This window comes from Sinocyclocheilus anshuiensis, unplaced genomic scaffold (genome assembly GCF_001515605.1).
Source record: "Sinocyclocheilus anshuiensis isolate Anshui unplaced genomic scaffold, SAMN03320099.WGS_v1.1 scaffold415, whole genome shotgun sequence".
Lineage (NCBI taxonomy): Eukaryota > Metazoa > Chordata > Actinopteri > Cypriniformes > Cyprinidae > Sinocyclocheilus > Sinocyclocheilus anshuiensis.
This window is the reverse complement of record NW_015552655.1, coordinates 920,975-940,462: the sequence shown is the minus strand read 5'-3', so window position 1 is coordinate 940,462 and position 19,488 is coordinate 920,975. Positions and strand designations below refer to the sequence as shown.

Here is a 19,488-nt window from a genome sequence, read left to right as displayed (position 1 = left end):
TCATATTAATAGACAAGTAAAAATAAATTTAAGACCTTCTTTGTTTTTGTAAATTAAAATAATGTGTTTCATAAGATTAACTGTGAAGACGCAAGCCGATGACGTCATCACGTGATAGCCGTTACTTTTCGCAGCGCAGTTCAAAATGCGCTAGGTTTTAAAATGATTTTATAGAGCGGCGGATCTTCGTTTAGATATGATATATGATTTTTTTTTTAATAATGATATTCAAACGAATGCACTTTTAAGTGTACTAACGTCTCAAAAAGCTCAAATCATCTGGAGATCTGCAGGCTGCGAGCCCCCTACAGGAAGAGCGGTTTGTGGCACAAAGGAAACGGTTATTATTAGTAACATTTGATGCCCAAAATGTAGCCTCGGTAGGCAGCTCACTGTTTAGAGACACAGACAATAAGCGAGTGGACAATTAGATCCCAGCGAGACCGGTGCTTTGTGTTTTCATCGATGAAATCAGAAGAGACTCAAGAGCGATGAGAGGAAAATCAGACCCGAGACTCTGGAGGAGTGCAGTTTGACTGAGGCGTTCGGAGTTTGGGAAACTCAGCGACTTCTTTGTGTTGAAGGTACGCGTGTGTTTAGCAGACGTTCATCTGACTGACTGTGTTTGTTGTGCTCGACTGTGGGTGTTGTGTTACCGAACTGAAGCTGGTTTAGTATGTTTATTTGGTTTGGGTTTTGAGCAGGTTTTTGTTTTGCGCGCTCAGGTTCAGCGGTTGTCATGGCGATCAGATGTCGCTTTGAGTTCACCTTTCCAGACAGACACCAATACAAATGAAGTTCATTTGTAAAGAAACCACATTTTTTAATAATTTTGAGGATTTTTTTGGCAGTTCTGAAGGGTTTTGTGTGTTTATGTCAGTAAGAATGTGTTTGTGTTATGTGTTTGTATGTGAGTGCGTGTGATGTTTGTATATGTGTATATATATATATGTATATATATATGTGTGTGTGTGTGTGTGTGTGTGGTTTTATTTTAGTTTTTGTTATATATATATATATATATATATATATATATATATGCAGTTTCAGTTTGTAGTCATAATCTATAAAGATCAATAACAAATAAAGATATCTAAGATGAGGAGAAATAATAAAAAAAAATCTATTTTTATTCATGTTTCATTTATAAATATTTCATATTTGTATTTTTTATCAATGTATATTGTGTAGGTTTGTTTTATATATTTTTTTATGAAATGACGAGTGATTCTCAAGTTTTTTCATTGCATGTTGGAACATGTGACTGAATTAATATTCATTATTATTATTATTATTATTATTATTATTAGGTTACAATTTTTAAAACTCTTCTCAAGTATTTTATATCATGCATATCAATCACAAATATTAATGAATTTTCTTGTTACTCCATTTGACTTGAACAAAATGTGCCTATTCATAGAAAGGCCAAATTATTCTTTCTTTCTGTCTTTCTTTCTTTCTGTTTAATAAACTCTCTGTGTTGTCAAGATTATATTTAATGATTTTCTTGTCACATGACATCAAAATGGCTTCCTTTATGTTGACCATATCACACATTAAACCTAATTCGGGGAAAAGTTTTACCAAATGTGATTATTAATTTCAAACAAAATTGCTTCTTCGTGCTTATTTAATTTTTTTAAAAATTATAATAATTAATTGTTTTTTAAAATTATGCCAAGTAATGCCAACATTTGCTTTCAAGATTTTCAGCTTTCAATGAGACAATTTTTCTTTTACAATCCTCAGACAGTGTATATATCCTAGACATTTTAATTTTAAACCCTATGAAACATATCAAAATGATTTTTAGTTCAGAAACTGAAAACATGTTCATGGTATTCAATACATTTTATTCTTGGTGGTGCACCGCATTTTCCATGTCTTTATTGTAATGTATTTATTGTATTGTAACAAAGAACAAACAAAAAAAATGTAGTTGACTTAATAGATCTAGACAATAAAATGTGTGTCACGTCATTGAACCGCATGTAAAAACAACAGTTCATAGAAGTCAGAAATCATAAAAGTCTATGATGTTCCTATTTATAAAAAGTAAACATTGAGTGTGTGTGTGTGTGTTTGGGTGAGTGGAATCGCAGGTTGCGAGTGTGAGGAAGTCTGATGGTAAGGTGTGTCCTGTATACAGCAGGGTCAGGAAAAGGATGCTCTCTCACACACACACACACACACACACACACACTATTATATGCCCGTAATGGCTAAAGGAAAGGGCCTCTATTGTTGCTTGTGAGTTTAACAGATGGATCCCAAAGTGTGTGTGTGTTTGTGAGTGGGAGATGTTTGGATTGAAATGCATTTGTCCAGTTCCACAGGAAATGAGCTGCTATGAAGCGTGTCATTTCCCCAAGTCATTCTGTTCAGCTTGTGAATCATTACATGGATGGTGAAGTGGACTCTTTTATTTCCCGCTGACATTCAGAGAAGTGAGTCAGAGGCGCGGGGAAGGTGAACGTTGAGGGAGGTTGTGATGAGTTGTCAGGTGGGTGACTCACAGGAATTACATTATCCAGTAAATATCAGCGGAAGGTTAACGCGGGTGATGGTTTGATTGAGAGATTTGTAAAGCATATGATGATGAAGTTGCAGTCATGCCAGGAGCATCTGTGCATGTCGAGCTGCGACTCTGTTTGAACTTGTAGAGACGCTGGAATACGACGGCTGGCGGCTTCTGTAGGGCTTACGTTAAACACACACACAATGATGCAACATCCAGGATGTGAGATTTCCTACCAGAAAAGCATGCATGATGGTACAAAGCTGTTTCCTATGGAAGCCTGTTTCTGCCACAGGATAAAAAATAAAAAGGTAATTGCGACATTTTATGTCTCACAGTTCAGACTTTTTTCAGATTTGCGGGATTTGAGACTTTGTCACTATTCTGGCTTTTTTGCAACTGCAAGTTTACATCTTAATTCTGAGATTGTATATTACATTTCTGACTTTTTTCTCTGAATTTCAAGTTTGCATCTCACAATTTATGTTTTCGTAATAAAGAAGTAATTGCAATTTTTTTCTCACACAATTCTGACTTTTTTTCTCTGAATTTCAAGTTTATATCTCACAGTTCTGAGTTCTTATCTCTTGATTTTTACTCTGAATTTGTAGTTTACATCTCGCAGTTGTTTCTTTGCAATTAAAAAGGTAATTGTGACTATTTATCTCACACTTAAGACTTTTTTTCCTCACAATTCTGAGTTTGTCTCACAGTTCAGACTTTTTTCAGAATTGTAAGACGTAACCTCAATTTTCACTTTCTTGCAATTGAGTTTACATTTTGCAGTAAGATTATAACCTTTTTTACTTTCTCGCAATTCTTTTTTTCTCAGAGTTGCGAGTTTACATATTGAAATTCTGAGATTATATCTTAAATTCTCTTTTCTCTGTATTCAGAGTTTATATCTTGCTTGCAATTCTGCTTTTTTTTTTTGCATTAAAAAAGTTAATTGCAGTTTTTTAAATCTCAATGTTCTGATTTTTTCTCTGAATTTCACTTTAATATCTTACAAGTTTTTAATCTTGCAGTTTTTTTTGTAGTTTACATCAATTCAATAAGGTTTTGCAAAAAGGTTTTCTGACTTTTTTGCTTGCAGTTCTGAGTTTACATCTTGAAATTCTTAGATTATATCTCGCAATTCTGTTTATTCACAATAAAAAATGTAATTGTGACTTTTTCGTCAAAATGTAATTTGTGAAGTTTATATCTCTCAATTCAGCATTTATATCTCTCAAATCTGCATTTATATCTCACAATTTTGAGTTTTTATCTTGCAAATTAGATTTTTTACTCTAAATTCTTAGTTTCCATCTTGAATTTTTTTTCCCACAATAAAAAAGGTAATTTCAACTTTTTATCTCACAATTCTTTTTTCTAAGAATTGCAAGTTTATATCCTGCAATTCTGCATTTATAGTTCACAATTATGAATTTATATCTTGCAATTCAGGAATTTCTTCTCAGAATTTGTAAGAATAATTCTTCATTTGTGAGATAGAAACACAGAATTGTATGGAAAAATGTTTTTTTTTAGTAAGCAAGTTTCTATAGTTTCCTGTACTAAAGGTTCATGTGTTTAAATTCAGTATCTTTCCCAGATGAGACTGTCCACTTTGTCCTATTCAGTGTAATCAAAAGTGTTCCTGATTATCAGCAGAGTTGTGTTTTTCAGGTTGATTAGATTGGAAAACCAAACTAATTGGTTACAAACAACATTTAAAGGTGAAGAGGAACAACTCTAGTGATGATTCCTCTTTTCCTGTGTGTAAACACGAACAGAAGCTGAAATCCTAACCGTGTGCATATATATCTAACTTTGATTGGTAGTATACATTAAACTTTTTTCTACATTTGTTTTAATGCCTTATTTCACTTGACGTGCATGTTTCTGGTATTTTTGGTTTAAAACAGACATAATGTCTCTCATTATATTGGTTAATTATCATGCATAACAAGAACATTGCTCATCAGTATCTGCCATAAAATGTGCATCCATAAAAAACAGGCTACCTTTCTTTGATTTTCTCTAATTTACGTAAATATTCAGACCCTTTACTGAGATGCCTAATTAAGCTCAAATTTATTGACGCAATATTGACGAACAGTGGTGAAAATAATTCTGTTCAACAGGAAGTGCTAATGTCATTTTGCTGAAATGATGCACGCACTTCCTGAGGGCATCACAGTCCCAGACTGAGTGTCATCTCATTAGTGTTTGATTTTAAAACCCATCATGGCTATAAAGGGAAACACTTCTGGCGTCATACGATGAGGCACAGCGTTTCGTGAGTTGAAGCTGGTTAAAGGTGACAATATTGGCTTTAGCTCCCCCTACCATTCATTCATCATCATCCCACCCACTGCAGCCCATATGTAGATTCAGTGAGATTCAGTCAGAATGAGAGTCCAAACATCTGATAAAACATCACAATAATACACAAGTAATCCACACCACTCGGCCTATGTGACACTAGAAACTTTTTTTTTTAAAAAGTTGTAATAATTGTTGTAATAGTATTATGTATATCATACTGCACCACAGTATCTAACCGTATGTGTCTGTGTTTCTCTCAGGATGTGTCTGGCGTGATGTTCGCAGGCTGTTATGCTGATGTATTCAGTACGGACACGCTGATGGAGTAAGTCTTCACGTTTTGCATTTCATTAACACGAACATCAATATTCATTTTGTTTAAAAGCCCTAAAGACAGGCCTTGATGTACTGTGCTTTTAGACGACTATTCAGACGCCAATAAATCAGCCAATATTTGGCCATGTTGAGATGATCAGAATTGGCTGATTAAAAGGAATATTAACCCTCCCATCTGTCTGTTTCAAAACCTACCAATTTGCTTTTGTGTGTATTTCAATTAAATATTGTGTAAAAATATCAACTGAGTTTAAGTGAACATGTGGGCATCTTCATTTAAATGGCATTGGCCTGTATCATATATCATCCATCAGTTAATTCTCCTTTTAGTACTAGTAACCCATATGGTTTGATCACAACTCGACACTATTTGTGCTGTTTAAAAGAGTCTCTTCTACTCACCAAAGCTGCATTTATTTAATCAAAAATACAATAACAGTTATATTATGAAATATTATTACAATTTAAAAATAGCTGTTTTCTATGTGTAAAATGTAATTTATTCCTGTGATCAAAGCTTTTTGACGGGTTGTCATGAGGAACTTTTAAGTTTCTGTAGCCTATGTACAGTATGTAAGTGTTTCCCATACATTGATTTATTTGTGGCGCCCGCCACAATATCAGAACTGACCGCCACAAATAGATTTTCCAAAAGGCTTTGACTTCGTTGAATAAACATGAGCACTGCACGTTTCAAAATTGAAACCCGATGCGGGTGTTTTTATATCACTGTATTTCTGAAGGAACCCGACTATTCAGAAAATTTTGGATGGTATTTTGCATTTCATCTTGCATGTAATATCTGATAAAGCAGCGTTTGTGAGCAGAGCGCTGCTTTGTGTACAGCGTTACCGGGGAAACCTCGATCTCTACCACTCCAACAGCGCCTCCTGCTGGCAGAGAATGAATTTGCATATGTATGCCAAAATTAAACTGTCAAATGATCATGAAGTGACTCTCAGAGGGAGTCGGGGCAGTTCTGGAGATGTTGTTCATGTATTTATGTCCACATGTAGTGAGACGACAGAAGCTGAAATCACACGAGCGTCACACACTTTCTGTGTAGAAAACAAAACCGCGCGTCTGTGCCATTTACATACACAGAGACACGCAGAACATGCAGGATTAATATTTAAATAGTATTTTTGCGGCTTAATAAAGCGGAGATTGCTTTAGGCCACAGAGTGGTGGTGAGTTCTGACAGGCTGCATCAAAGCCAAATGATTTGCTGCTCAAGAAACATTTCTTATTGTTATAAATGTTGAAAACAGTTGTGCTGCTTCATATTTTTGTGGAAACTTTTTTTCAGGATTTTTTTGATGAATAGAAAGAACAAAACATTAATTTGAAATGGAAGTCTATTGTAACATTTTAAATGTCTTTATTCTCACTTTAGATCTAATTAATGTGTTCTTGCTGAATAAAAGTATTAATCTCTTTAAAAAAATAAAATAAAAAATAATATATATATGTATATATATATTAGGGCTGCACGATAAATCGCGTGGTGGTGAGTTCTGACAGGCTGCATCAAAGCCAAATAGCACGTTTCAAAATTAAGTTATTTTATCGGCGAATTGGTTTTGAAAATTACCGATAATCATAAAAATGTTTAATATCGGCGCCGATAATCGGTCGACCCCTAGTATGCAGTATTTATGTTGTGCTCAGTATGCACATTTTCTGTATGCAGAGAATATGATGTGCTACTTTTGTCATAAACATGCAGTCATTGCAATCGTCAGTCAAAATGCTTATATATGTACTAATATTTGAAAGTTTTTTTGTTACATTAGTATTCCACACATTAATTAATTTCAACAGCCAGTGATGTTGTGTTTTTTAAAATTGCAGTGACTCTAAATAGAATTCTAAAAACAGTAGATAGTTTCCCTAACATTCTGCACTTCTCTCATTGGTCGGACAAATGGTTAGTCCCTCCCCAAACTCACATCATTGGTCAAATCAGTGCTGCTGTGTTGTGCTGGTCGTGATGCACAGACAAGCTAGTGTCAGATGAAATATCATTTTCATTTTGCAGAGGGTTGGATGTTTGATATGAGAGGGTCAGGTTAGCACACTAACAAACGCAAAATATGATCACAGCTGTGTTATGAAGCTGTATTGATCGCTGCAGTCAGGTCATGACACACATGTGCTATTTTTGATGTTTCTCCCAAAGGCAGCAGATATCACCATCATCATCTCTATTGTTGTTACCAGCATGTTTTTTTTTAACCCGAGATGTATGACACATGCTCAGAGCCCTTCTCTGTGATGTTCACACGTTTCTATTTTGTGCGCTCATGAACTCTGAAAAGCGTGATGCTTTTATTGCAAATACCCACCTAATTCCTAGTTTACGAATTCATATAGCCTAATGCATTGCAAGCTATTTCATGCTGTATTGTCCATTTCATATATACTACTGTTTGAGGTCAGTAAGTCTCTTCTGCTCACCAAGGCTGGGTTTATTTGTTTAAAAATTCAGAAGATATTATGAAATATTTTTACAATTTAAAATTGCTTTTTTTATATGAATATATTGTCAAATGTAATTTATTCTTGTGATCAAAGCTGAATTTTCAGCATCATTAGTCTAGTCTTCAGTGTCAGCTGATTTGCTGCTCAAATATTTCAAACATTTCTGATTATTATCAGTGTTGAAAACTGTTGTGCTGCTGAATATTTTTGAAGAAACCATGACACATTTTTCAGGATTTTTTTTATGAATAGGAATGTCAAAAGAACAGCACTTAAAATATGAAATACATTTTTTCTAACACTGTAAATGTATTTACTTTCGCTTTTGATCAATTTAATGCATCCTTGCTGAATAAAAGTATTAATTTCTTACTGACCTCAAACTTTTAAATGCTAGTGTATATATAATTTTTAGTGAGGTTACCCAAAAATGGAAATTGTCATGACCCTTTTTCCCTTTTCACCAATTTTCATGCAATTTAAAAGAAATGGCACTGAATCTGTTTTAATTTAGTCATATGTGTTTGGAATGAGGTTATGTTTGGAAAAAATAATGACAGAATATTAATTTTGGGTGATCTGTCTGTTAAAATGACTAAAACTGCATTGAAAATGAAAACAGTGCAGAACCTTTATACTGTCAGTAAGCAAGAGTCTTGCAATGAAGTCACGCAGACCTGACTTAAATTAATCCATAATGATTGGGCTTTGCTTTGGTGCGTTTCATTGCGTTTTCTTAGTTTGGTTGATTTCACTCCCTCGATTAACATGACCTGTATTGTACACTCTGTTACATCCATCCCCACCATATTTAGCTTCTATCAGGAGAGCAAAACCGCAGACAGCAGCAGAAGCGAGATGCTGCGGGGAGGAAAATATGCTGGACAAAGTAGCATGCTAGAACACAATTTATTCTCAATGAGAGCGGTGGACACAACCCTGTAAATCTGCCATGAATGTGCAATATATATGCTCGGTTTTGCTTGCAGCAGGCAAAAATGGGCCAGCTGATGATGCAATCTTTTACCTTTTTTCATCTTTTACGTTGCATTTTAATTTACTTTCAATATCCATCCAAGAAGTTAAAGAAAAAAGGGATGTAATAGATTAACTGGAGCACAAAAAGACAAGCGATGTTCTCCCGTCCTCAGTAATCCCCGTATTGATTTTATGAACTCCACTCTCTGAAGTGCAGCCCAGGCTGCCGTCTTTATCAAAGCAGGATTCACACACACACACACACAAATAGAGATGTGTCGTTCTGAATGCAGAACAGTTGGCAAAAATCACTCATTCTAGCAGCGTTACTGCCTTTCTCTGATTCCTTTTTCGTCTTTATTCATTCATTTTTTGCTCCTCCTCTGCTCTAGATCATATTAGTTCTTTCAGAGCGTTCGGCACGCATTTATGAGACAGCGAGAGAGAGAGAGAGAGAGAGAGCCAGAGAGAGGCTGGGTGAGAGCGAGCGACGCAGGATGCTGATGATGTTGCCGCAGCACTGATGATGCTCCGGAGGGAGAATGCTGAAAGACACACTAAACTCGCTCGTGTCCGTCTCGTTGCATCTCTCTCACGACAGACTGCTTTTGAAGGAAGTTTATAAGCGTGGCTATTTTCAACGTGTGAACGAGCAACTGCTGCTGCTCCGCGTTCACTGCTGTTTCTGTGGGAATCGTGGGGATGTGAGTGAAGGAATATGACACAGAAAAATAACAGCATATGACTCGTGGAATAACAGCAGAACGCGGATGCACGCACGCACGCGAGGGACAGAATGGCAAGTTTTGGGAAACTTACGGATTACTTTAATCGTCGGCGTTCCAGGGATGAGTTCATGGCTCGGAGGGACTGCCGTCGCAGCGGCAGTTACTGCTGCACGGTAGCCGAGGCCAGGTACGTCAAAATCAGAGCCCGGTTTGAGAGTGTGTACAGCACGAAGAGTGTGTGTTCTGTGTGTGCATGGATACATATGTGTCCTGCTGCCTGAGATTTCAGACTTTTATTTTGAAAATGACAGGTGTGTTTGGTTAATACTATAGTAATGCTGACATATAACATGTTTCATGTGGCATTACCTTAAAACAAGACAAGCACATTCAAAAATCAGGCATAAATATAGAGGATGATCAAGACTTCAAGGACAATCGGAGACTTCTTTCTTTTGACTAACAGTGTTTGATGTGTGTAGTGTGTCCTGGAGGGTTAAAGTGCGGTTAGTTCACCTGGATGGGGCAGAAATCATCTGGTCAGTGTGCGGACAGAACTGGGTGGGATAAGAGAAATGAGCAGCCAATGAAAGGAGAGAATTTAGAAGAAGGGAACAGACAGAGAACTGTGATTGGTGGAGATAGAACTGACTCATCTGAATGTTGTAGTCATCAACCTTTGAAAAGGTGTGAATGCTCATACATCAAATCTGTGAATGCAGTCTGGTGTCTTTGTCTTGCTCAGGTGTTTATGTTACATTATGTTCTGGTTTTCTTGTAAAATTCCTTTGGAGAAATAAAAGCACACCAGTGAGACTGTACAGTAAGAGTATAGAGCTGTAAATGTGAATGAATGTGGAGCAGCTCAGATCATGTCTGATGAGTTCATATTGAATTGAAATCTTTTATTTTTGATCACAGACTTTGCTGTCTTGGCAAATTTGAGCACAAATTGAGACGTTTTTGAGATTTGATCTGATCTGAAACTCACATGTGAGATTATTGGAGCTTTTTTCTCAGGAGAAATATTTGAGATGCAGGAGATAACACATTAGGAGAAATTTTGGATGTATTAATCTTTTTTTTTTTTTTTATGGAATGAAAGCATATATGTGGCTGGAAATTCTCAGTCAATTCTTAGTGTTATATTAGTTTTATTTAAATACAGTTATAGTATTTATAATCATTTTGAATGAGCTTTTATTTTTATATTTTATATTTGCTTTTATTTATATTTTATATTTATTATAGTTTTAGTAATTTTGTTGTGTGCTTTTGTCATTATTATTAATTTAGATTTAAAAAAAAATTATATTTAGATTTATTCTTTTATTATTATTTATTTAAGCTTTAGTTTTAGAAATTTCAGCACTTCAGCTTCAACTTTTTATTTCAGTTTTTCACCAAGACAATATTTAAGTTTGTTTTTCTTTAATTGAAAAACAAAATACTGCCATATAAAACATTAATATATAATTTCTCACATTACAGTAATGTTTTTTTTGCATTAAATTCTCTTAATAAGAATATTGCCTAAAAATCAAGGCAGTTTTTAAAATGTTAAAGTTTAAGTTTACATTTTTCATCTAATATCTGTTTTATTTTTAGCTATATTTCAATTAATAAAAATGATTTTTAGCTTTAAGTTTTACTTGAATGTAACAAATCTGCAGGTTCTGTCGTTTTAAAGTCTGTGCTCTGTAAGAACATATAACAAGTGAAACATGGTATTAAATTAGAAAAAAATGTAGGTCAGGATTTGTTTTTCTCCATTGATTTGATGGGATCATGAAAACTCAGAAAAACCAGAATCAAGCCAGGTGTTTGCAGGGGAGAAGTTAGAAAAACACTGATGTCAACCAAAGAGAGAAACTATTTCAGAGGCAGAGCAAGTTATTACATTTTGACCAAATATTACAAAGACAAATATTTTTTCTTGTTTAATTTGGAATTACATACACCAATGAATCACAAAAAGATCAGGAACATGTATTAAAAATGTATGCTCTAGTATTTAACTTCTTTCTTTATTAAACTCGTTAGTGAATATTAATTAAATCACATTTTCTTTATTACTTCAAATTTAATTCAAGTCCATAATATGATCTGGATGGTCTTGATAAATTTAATGTCATCAATTGTAACATTTGTCAGTTTTGCATAGCCAGTGCTTTATTAAATGAATAGTTTAACTAAGCTGATGGGAAACTGTAACATTTGTCAGTTTTGCATAGCCAGTGCTTTATTAAATGAATAGTTTAACTAAGCTTGTCTAATGATGGGAAAACCATATGCAGCCCTTAATATTTGATCAATAGTGAAGTATATTTATTGGCAAAGACCTCAATCAAACTCTCTGCAGCTGCTGTTCACATCTGCGCTGTGGCTTTCTGTCATTTCTGTGTTTCAGTAGTTTTTGGGATGTTTTGTAGCGAGATTGTTGTATCTGGACTTTATAAAATGCAGAACATCTTCTGTTTGCGCGGTAGCTTTGATTTACTCCAGTGTTTTGGATGGAAATCGTGTTGCATAACCCGATGCCTGTTCACATCACAGACAGACGCCGTCACATTCTGCTGTAGAATTTCCTCATGCAGTTTGGAATTCGATGCTCCGTCGTTGCCAGACATTCACATGTGAATGCAGCCAAATCTCCACACGCTGTTACTCTCCATCTTGCACGCTTGAAAAAAGAATGTTTTTAATATTACTGTAACCTTACAGACAGACCGATCCAAACATGTTCATGTAATGCATGCAAACTTTACACTGTGATTGTCTTGAGGCACATTAAAACTACTTTATTCCATGCATTAAGTATAGTTGCACTAATTATTAAACCATAGCAATAAATAACAAATGCATAAATGATCTCATAGAAAACATCACAAGTTAAGTGTTCAAATACACAGCCACACACATGCATACACTGTTAAACATTATGCAGTACAAGCATTGCTTGGAATTGATTGTTTATTTTATTATTGAGTTTATTTCAGAAATGCATGCATTTTAATGAATGGGACTGTGATTGATTATTGATGTATTATTGGTTCTGATTGTTTGTGCTCCAGGTCTTTGGAGCGACGGCTACAGAGGCCTCTCTTGGCCAAATCCAGGACATTACCCAGCATCCCTCAGTCCCCAGCCGCCGTCCGTGTGCAGCAGTCAGAGAACATTTGTGAACGTCAACGGCGCCCGCGTGTTCCCTCCAGCCCTGGTGGTCTTGAAGCGTGTACGCTGCCTCCTGCAGGTACTGCATGTGTGTTTGTGTTTATTTCAACTGCACAGCCGTGATGCCAAAACATATGTTATTGAACTCTGCTCTTGGTTTTATTAAAGCTCTGTTCTTGGGTGAATCTCATGGAAAGCTCACATTTCACCCTGAAATCAAATTAAAATGTTCTTTTGAATTAAGAACATTTAGATTTTGTTTTCAATGTTTTCATTCCCCTCAAAAATGAGTCCAGTACCTATTTTTGTGCATTCTTTAAAAAAATTATACATTATAAATATTGTATTAATTATATATTATAAATTATATAAAATAATTTTATATATCAATTTAATATATTATTATATATTAATTATATAATAATATTAATTATTATAAAATAATTATATATATTAATATTTTATTAAATTCTATAAAATAATTACATTTATTCTTAATGTTAATTCCCATTTTACATTCATAACAATTACTATAATGTGCTGATTTTGTTAATTAAATCAGCATTAATTAAAGTTAGTAAATCAAATACTACTATATTAAATAATATATATAAGTTTTCACATTACAATAATATATAATATACTATAATATTCATGTGTTTTGCATTACAGAAATGTGAATTTGTAGCTAAAAATGTCAATATATTATAATTAAAATATAATTTGAGATTTCTTTCTTTTGATTTTAGGATGCTTTTGATTTAGAAATTTTGAATTGGCTTTTATTTTTATATTTTCAGTTTTAATAATTGTATGTGCTTTTGTAATTCTTATTAGATTTTTAAATAAATATATCTTATTGCTTTAATATTTTTTTTTCATTCAATTCTATCATTTTTTTTGTATTACAGTGATAAGAATTAGTAGCTAAATTTGTCATGAAAATGTCAATGCAGAAATTCTTATTGGTCCAAAAATGGGCTGCATTTTCTTCATGCAAAACATAATTTTTAGTTTCTTTCTTTTGATTTTAGAATGCAATAGGTTTTGTAAGATTCATCCTCTTTTCTTTCAGTCTGAATAGCTTCAGCATTTAAATGCACAATTGTCCATCAGTTGCTCTACTGAGCAAAAATAAAAAATGTGATTAAAACATCAGAGAGCGAGCGAGAGACAGAGACAGAATTGATAGAATTGGCAGTGTAGTTGTGAATGGACGACGTCTGGAACGGGAAGCTTCCACGCGGCACATTCCATTCACAACATGTGTGAACTTTACATCTGTGTGTACTCCATATTTACTTCAGCCTGCACTGCTCTGCCAACCCCCCCCTCACTCTCTCTCACTTTCTCATGCTTTTCTCCTGATTCTCACAGCTGAGCTGCTCTTGTGTAAAGCTTCTGTGAAGGATTTTTTCACTGTCTCTCAAATGTTAAACCTAAAGTCTTTGGCTTCCTCCCAATTCTAGTTGCTTAGCAACCGTCATCGCCAACAGAGGAGCATGGTGCCGTTTCAACACACACACACCGAATCCCAGCCGTCTCCCTCAGCGTGTTTGACGTGCTCATTATGTTGGGATCATGCCAAATGAGGGCCGTAATATCTGCTAGAAACTCTGACCCAGATTTGACTGACTCAAGTCTAATAAACATGAATAACTCTGTTCCAGCAGCCTGACAGCTTCCTAACGTCCTCATCTGAGAGTCACAGATCTAGCTGGCTGCCTGGGAATATCCAGCGGCGAAATAAGGTTAAATATGCCGTGTGTGATATTTCAGTGATGTGTGATCAGAATCGTGCCCGTCTGTCCGTCCTCAGGCGAGATGTGGCGGCTGGAAGATGAAAATGAGGCAGACGTGACTCCGGGTGCTGTCGACCCGCGGCCGCGCTCTCAGTCGCCGTTCTCACATTTCCGGCGGCGGGCAGCGTATCTGAGGAAAAGCAACTCGGCCGATGATCACCTGGGAGAGGCGGAGTTTGAACCCGCCCAGCCGGAGGGGAGGAGCTTCGCCGATCCCAAAGTCAAACTGAAGAGGAAGTTTGTGAGTAGAAACTTAGTTTCTTTAAAGGAGACATATTATGCCCCTTTTTACAATATATAATATAAGTCTCTGGTGTCCCCAGAATGTGTCTGTGAAGTTGCAGCTCAAAATACTCAACAGATCATTTATTATATCATTTTGAAAATGCCTATTTTGAGTGGAAGCAGAAACAAGCTGTTTTTCAGGCCTGTCTCTTTAAATGCAAATGAGCTGCTGCTCCCTGCCCCCTTTTCCAGAATAGAGCTGCGCCATTACAGCTCGGACCTGCTAAAAACATCTGTTTTGGTTCTGATTGTCATGTTTATCGCGCTGAAATCATGAGTTTTAAACCATATGAGTTTAAACTTCTGATATACGGCACACGGACAGAAAGCAGCTGTCACAGCATGTGAGTACTAAACTTAAGTTCTCATTCACACACAAGTTTACGTTAAAAACACACACACGAGTTACAAAAACAGTCGATTATGTCTGTGAAGGTAAACAGCTGGGAAATAAATCACATGTTTATTTTAGATCTGTGTGGCAGCAGCAATATACAGTAAATAAATCAATAAATCCACTGCTCTCTTGTCTCCTCTGAGGCTGGGACTGTAAATAGTGTTCTGTGCTCGTCTGTGCAGCCAAAGACAGAACAGTTAGCATGTTCTGCTCAAACTTTCGCCATGGCATTAGAGCTGGCACACCGTTGTCGCTTGCAAAATCAAAATGACGGCGCCATGGGTGGAAACTTACAGATTAAGGGGCGGTAATATTATAATGAGATCCCTTTGCCACGTCACTAAGGGAGCGAAATCAGACGTGCTCGTTTTCTCAGACGCTTGCTGAAAAAGGCTTACCAAAACAAAATTACTGGGTTAATCTTTTTCACGTTTCCTTGGTTGGTAGATGCACCTTGGACCTGATTATAACACTTAAAACCTGGAAAAGTCAGATTTTCATGATATGTCACCTTTAAAGTGACAGCTCACCCAGAAATGAACACGTGGTCTTTATTTACTCAACCTCATGTTGTTCAAACTCTGTGTTTATTTATTTCTATGGAACCCTAAAGTTTTCCTTTGCTGAAGCGCTCAAAAGTAATTTTATGCAAACTGGTGCAAGAACTTGAAATTAAATGCAATCGCAAATGATATTTGAGTCTTGGATTAAGGTTTTTTAAACTTTTTAGAAAGACAAAATGTTTTTGTCTTTTTTGCTCACCATGGGTGCATTTATTTGATCTAAAAAATACACTAAAATTGCCAAATGCTATTCCAGTTTTAACTGTTTAACTGTTTTCTTTTTTAACATAGTTTAACATGTAATTTATTCCTGTGATGCGCAGCTGAGTTTTCAGGATCATTACTCCAGTCTTCAGTGTCACATGATCTTCAGAAATCATTCTAATATGCTGATTTGCTGCTCAAGAAACATTTACAATAAACATTGATACACTACTTTGTAAGTTTAGGGTAAGTAAAAAACAAGAAATGAATACTTTTATTTGTCAAGAACACATTAAATGCATCAAAAGTGACAGTAAAGACATTTATTGGCAAAATATTTCTAAATAAAATAAATGCTGTTCTTTTGAACTTTGTTCATCAAAGACTCCTGAAAAAAATTAGCTTGGTTACCACAAATATATAAATATTTTCAGCATTGATAATAATAATAACAACCATTTTTAATAATTGAGTACCAAAAATAAGTTATAATATTTGAACAGCAAATCAGCATATTAGAATGATTTCTGAAGGATCATGTGACACTGAAGACTGGAATAATTATGCTGAAAATTCAGCTTTGAATGAATAAATCACATTTTACAATATATTCAAAGAGAAAACCGTTCTTTTAAAATGTAATAATATTTAACATTTTTACAGTTTTTACTGCAGTTTTAATCAAATAAATGCAGCTTTCGTGAGCAGAAGAGGCTTATATTAAATACATAAAGTAACTAAGAGCAGAATTTTCATTTTTGGCTGAAGTAATTCCCTAAAGTTGTGTTTCAAAATGCACACAGAGGGTTTCATATGAATATTTAATGTAGTGTGTATAATAGCATGAAAGTCGAGCCCTCATTACCTGCCTGCGTCGTGTAATAGAGGCTCAGGTGTTCGAATGCAACCTGACATGAGGAGAGGCTTCAGAAAGCTGGAGACAAAACCAGACTGTGTGTGAGTTTCACTGCCAGGATGGGCTCTTCTCTGGACCTAATGAGTCGTCTGTGTTTAGGGGTAAGATGTCTGTGTGTGGTTAATTGTCTTAACTTCCTTAATATTGTATAACTAAGCGGGTTAAGGGATTAGACTCGTTTTTTTAGCAATATATTGCACGCAGCCTTTCAATACGGTAAGTGATAGATAACAGATAATTATAAGCACAAGAGCATCATAGTCATCACACAAATGGTGATGTACAGGCTATGGATAAAAACAGAAATGTTGCTCACAGCAGGCAATATCAAGTCAGACAGTAATTGTCTCGAAATGTATTGTTGCAAACGGTCAATTTATTAGAAAAGCACTTTGATGGCTGCAGCAGCGGGGCTTTAAAAGGGATGAATTCAGAGATGGACTGCGAAGTTGAATGAGTAGTCCACTACTCTACCATCTCATCCCTTCTTATATGTGTATTTCCTCCTGAATCATTCATTTTCAGTGTAGGAGCGTCATAGTACAGTAAGCAGATTATTTTGTTTTTCCTGTACTGTATGCTTTAATAATTTTCACCACGCTGACACATTCAGAAACGGTTCCAGGGTTGCAGAATGCTTTATTTTCAGACAGCTTAGTTGTTACAGTATTTGTACAAATAAACAGCGCTTTGGCTGTCTGCCAAACAAATCTAGAGATTTGTTGGAGAAAATGGCTGGGAAAAGCTTTTCGCTGTGCATTAGCCTCCCGTTTGAATGGCCTGCTGGATGATTGGACACAGTCTGTGGACTCCTAGTGAACTTGTTCTGCTCGATCTGTATGTGGAGATAAATGACAGCGGCGGGTCCATCAGGAGGATGTTTGAATAATTAATTATGAATATATTCATGGCAGGTATTTGTCATATATTAATCAGATGTTTTATTTAATGCACAGTGATGCAGTAAGGCTGGATTTGTTTCTGTATTATACATTTATAGAGCACATGCATATAGTATGCATTTCAAAGTTGTGTTTGCATGGGAAATAGAGCTAAGAAAATCATGATAATTATTATGTTTAATGGTTATTCATGACTAATAAAATTCAGCAATGATACTTTACAGTTCTCATGCATCCAGGCTGGATTAAAATGTATTCGTTTCTCACAAATACATGTCCAGGTCATATTTCACCGCAAAATTACAATAAAAAATATTTGAATACATATTTGTTTAAAAAATATTTTAAAACATTTATGTTCTGCATAAAGGTAGTGTTGTTTTAGTATTATTATACAATTTATTAATATTTTTAAATAACTTTTTTTATTTTAAAGTAATTTTGGTATGTTTTTGTCATTTTATTGGTTTTTGTTTAGCTTGTATTTTTATTTTTCTGTTTAGCTTTTATTTTTATTTCAATTTAGTAGGGTTGGGTACCGAAACCCGGTGCCAATATGGCACCGGTACCAATTTTAACATTTTATTGCATTATTTTTCTGTCATGTGTAGGGTTGGGTACCGAAACCCAGTGCCAATATGGCACCGGTACCTATGTAACCAGTATGTACTAGAACCGAATCAGTACGCAGATTTCGGTGCCTCATTTCGGTGCCACTTAAATGCTTGAGCGATCGATTGAAATATTTGTTCTCCGAAAACGGACGTAAGGATCACTGGCACCGCACGTGAAAAATAATTTTCAGAGAAAATTCACGAACGCAAGTCGGAAAGCTCTAATAATACATATCCAACACATCTTTGTAGTAACGAGAGTGTCCATGTTGTTTTCACATTCCAACTTAAAAGCACAACTCGGGAAGTGAGAGCATCCGAGGAGCGTGTGAATGCAGTAATTACACTTGCTCTGATGGCAGCAGGTAGATACCATTAGCTAGCTAAGTTAAACATTCTTAAATTAAAATGCCTAAAGCTAGGGTGACCATACGTCCTCTTTTCCCCGGACATGTCCTCTTTTTGGATCTACAAAAATCTGCTGAATCCTCGCTGAATCTCTGTCCATTGCCGCCTGCTCACGCAACATGTGTTTCACTCCCGCGATTTTCATGTCCACTCCTTTTAAACATTCTAATATTGTATATAATTTTGGTGCATCAGGGAGCCGCTCTTAGGATGCGGTGTATTTAAATATTTTTGAATGAGCGTTTGCGCTGTTTACTTTCACTTTCGATTTCGTGATCACACGCACTCTGTGTAAAGGGAGCAAGCACATCTTACAAGATCAGATATTTGTCAATGAGCGCAGAATCTTATGAGCAGCAAATACTCCAGCATGGTCTTGTCAGTCATCACTCCTTATTCTCGACCTGTGATCAGTCAAAGCTGACTCCGGTAGCTCTTGTTGGATGCAGGGTTGCCAAGTCTGCATTTTTTCCACAGAATTGGGCTACTTTTAAACTGTTGCCATGGGTTGATTTTCCCAAGTGCGTTAAAGGTTTGAAATATTGCATAAATTACATTTGACTGAAATGCTTGTATTGAAAAATTTTGCATTCTACCTATGATAAAACTTTCATGGACTTCTACATTAACTGTTCCCTCCTGGTGGAATGACCTGCCCAGCTCAATCCAAGCAGCTGAGTCCTTAATATTTTCAAGAAACGGCTGAAAACACATCTCTTTCATCTTCATGTGACCCTCTAACTCTAGCACTCTCTATTCTAATGATAATTCAAATTTTATCTTCTTGTTTTTTTTTATTAAAGGGGTCATATGATGCGATTTCATTTTTTCCTTTCTCTTTGGAGTGTTACAAGCTCTTGGTG

At 35.5% G+C, this 19,488-nt stretch overlaps 1 protein-coding gene across 1 annotated transcript in view; it reads left to right on the top strand.

The window, feature by feature from the left end:
- Positions 1-371: 371 nt before the first annotated feature.
- Positions 372-19,488, top strand: part of LOC107667117 (ankyrin repeat and fibronectin type-III domain-containing protein 1-like) — a 95,660-nt gene continuing 76,543 nt past the window's right edge. The window contains exons 1-4 of the mRNA XM_016458702.1: positions 372-584; positions 5,095-5,159; positions 12,435-12,613; positions 14,354-14,577. Of these exons, the coding sequence (XP_016314188.1) occupies positions 5,110-5,159; positions 12,435-12,613; positions 14,354-14,577 (453 nt within the window). The 5' untranslated portion in view covers positions 372-584; positions 5,095-5,109. The remainder of the gene's footprint in view (positions 585-5,094; positions 5,160-12,434; positions 12,614-14,353; positions 14,578-19,488) is intronic.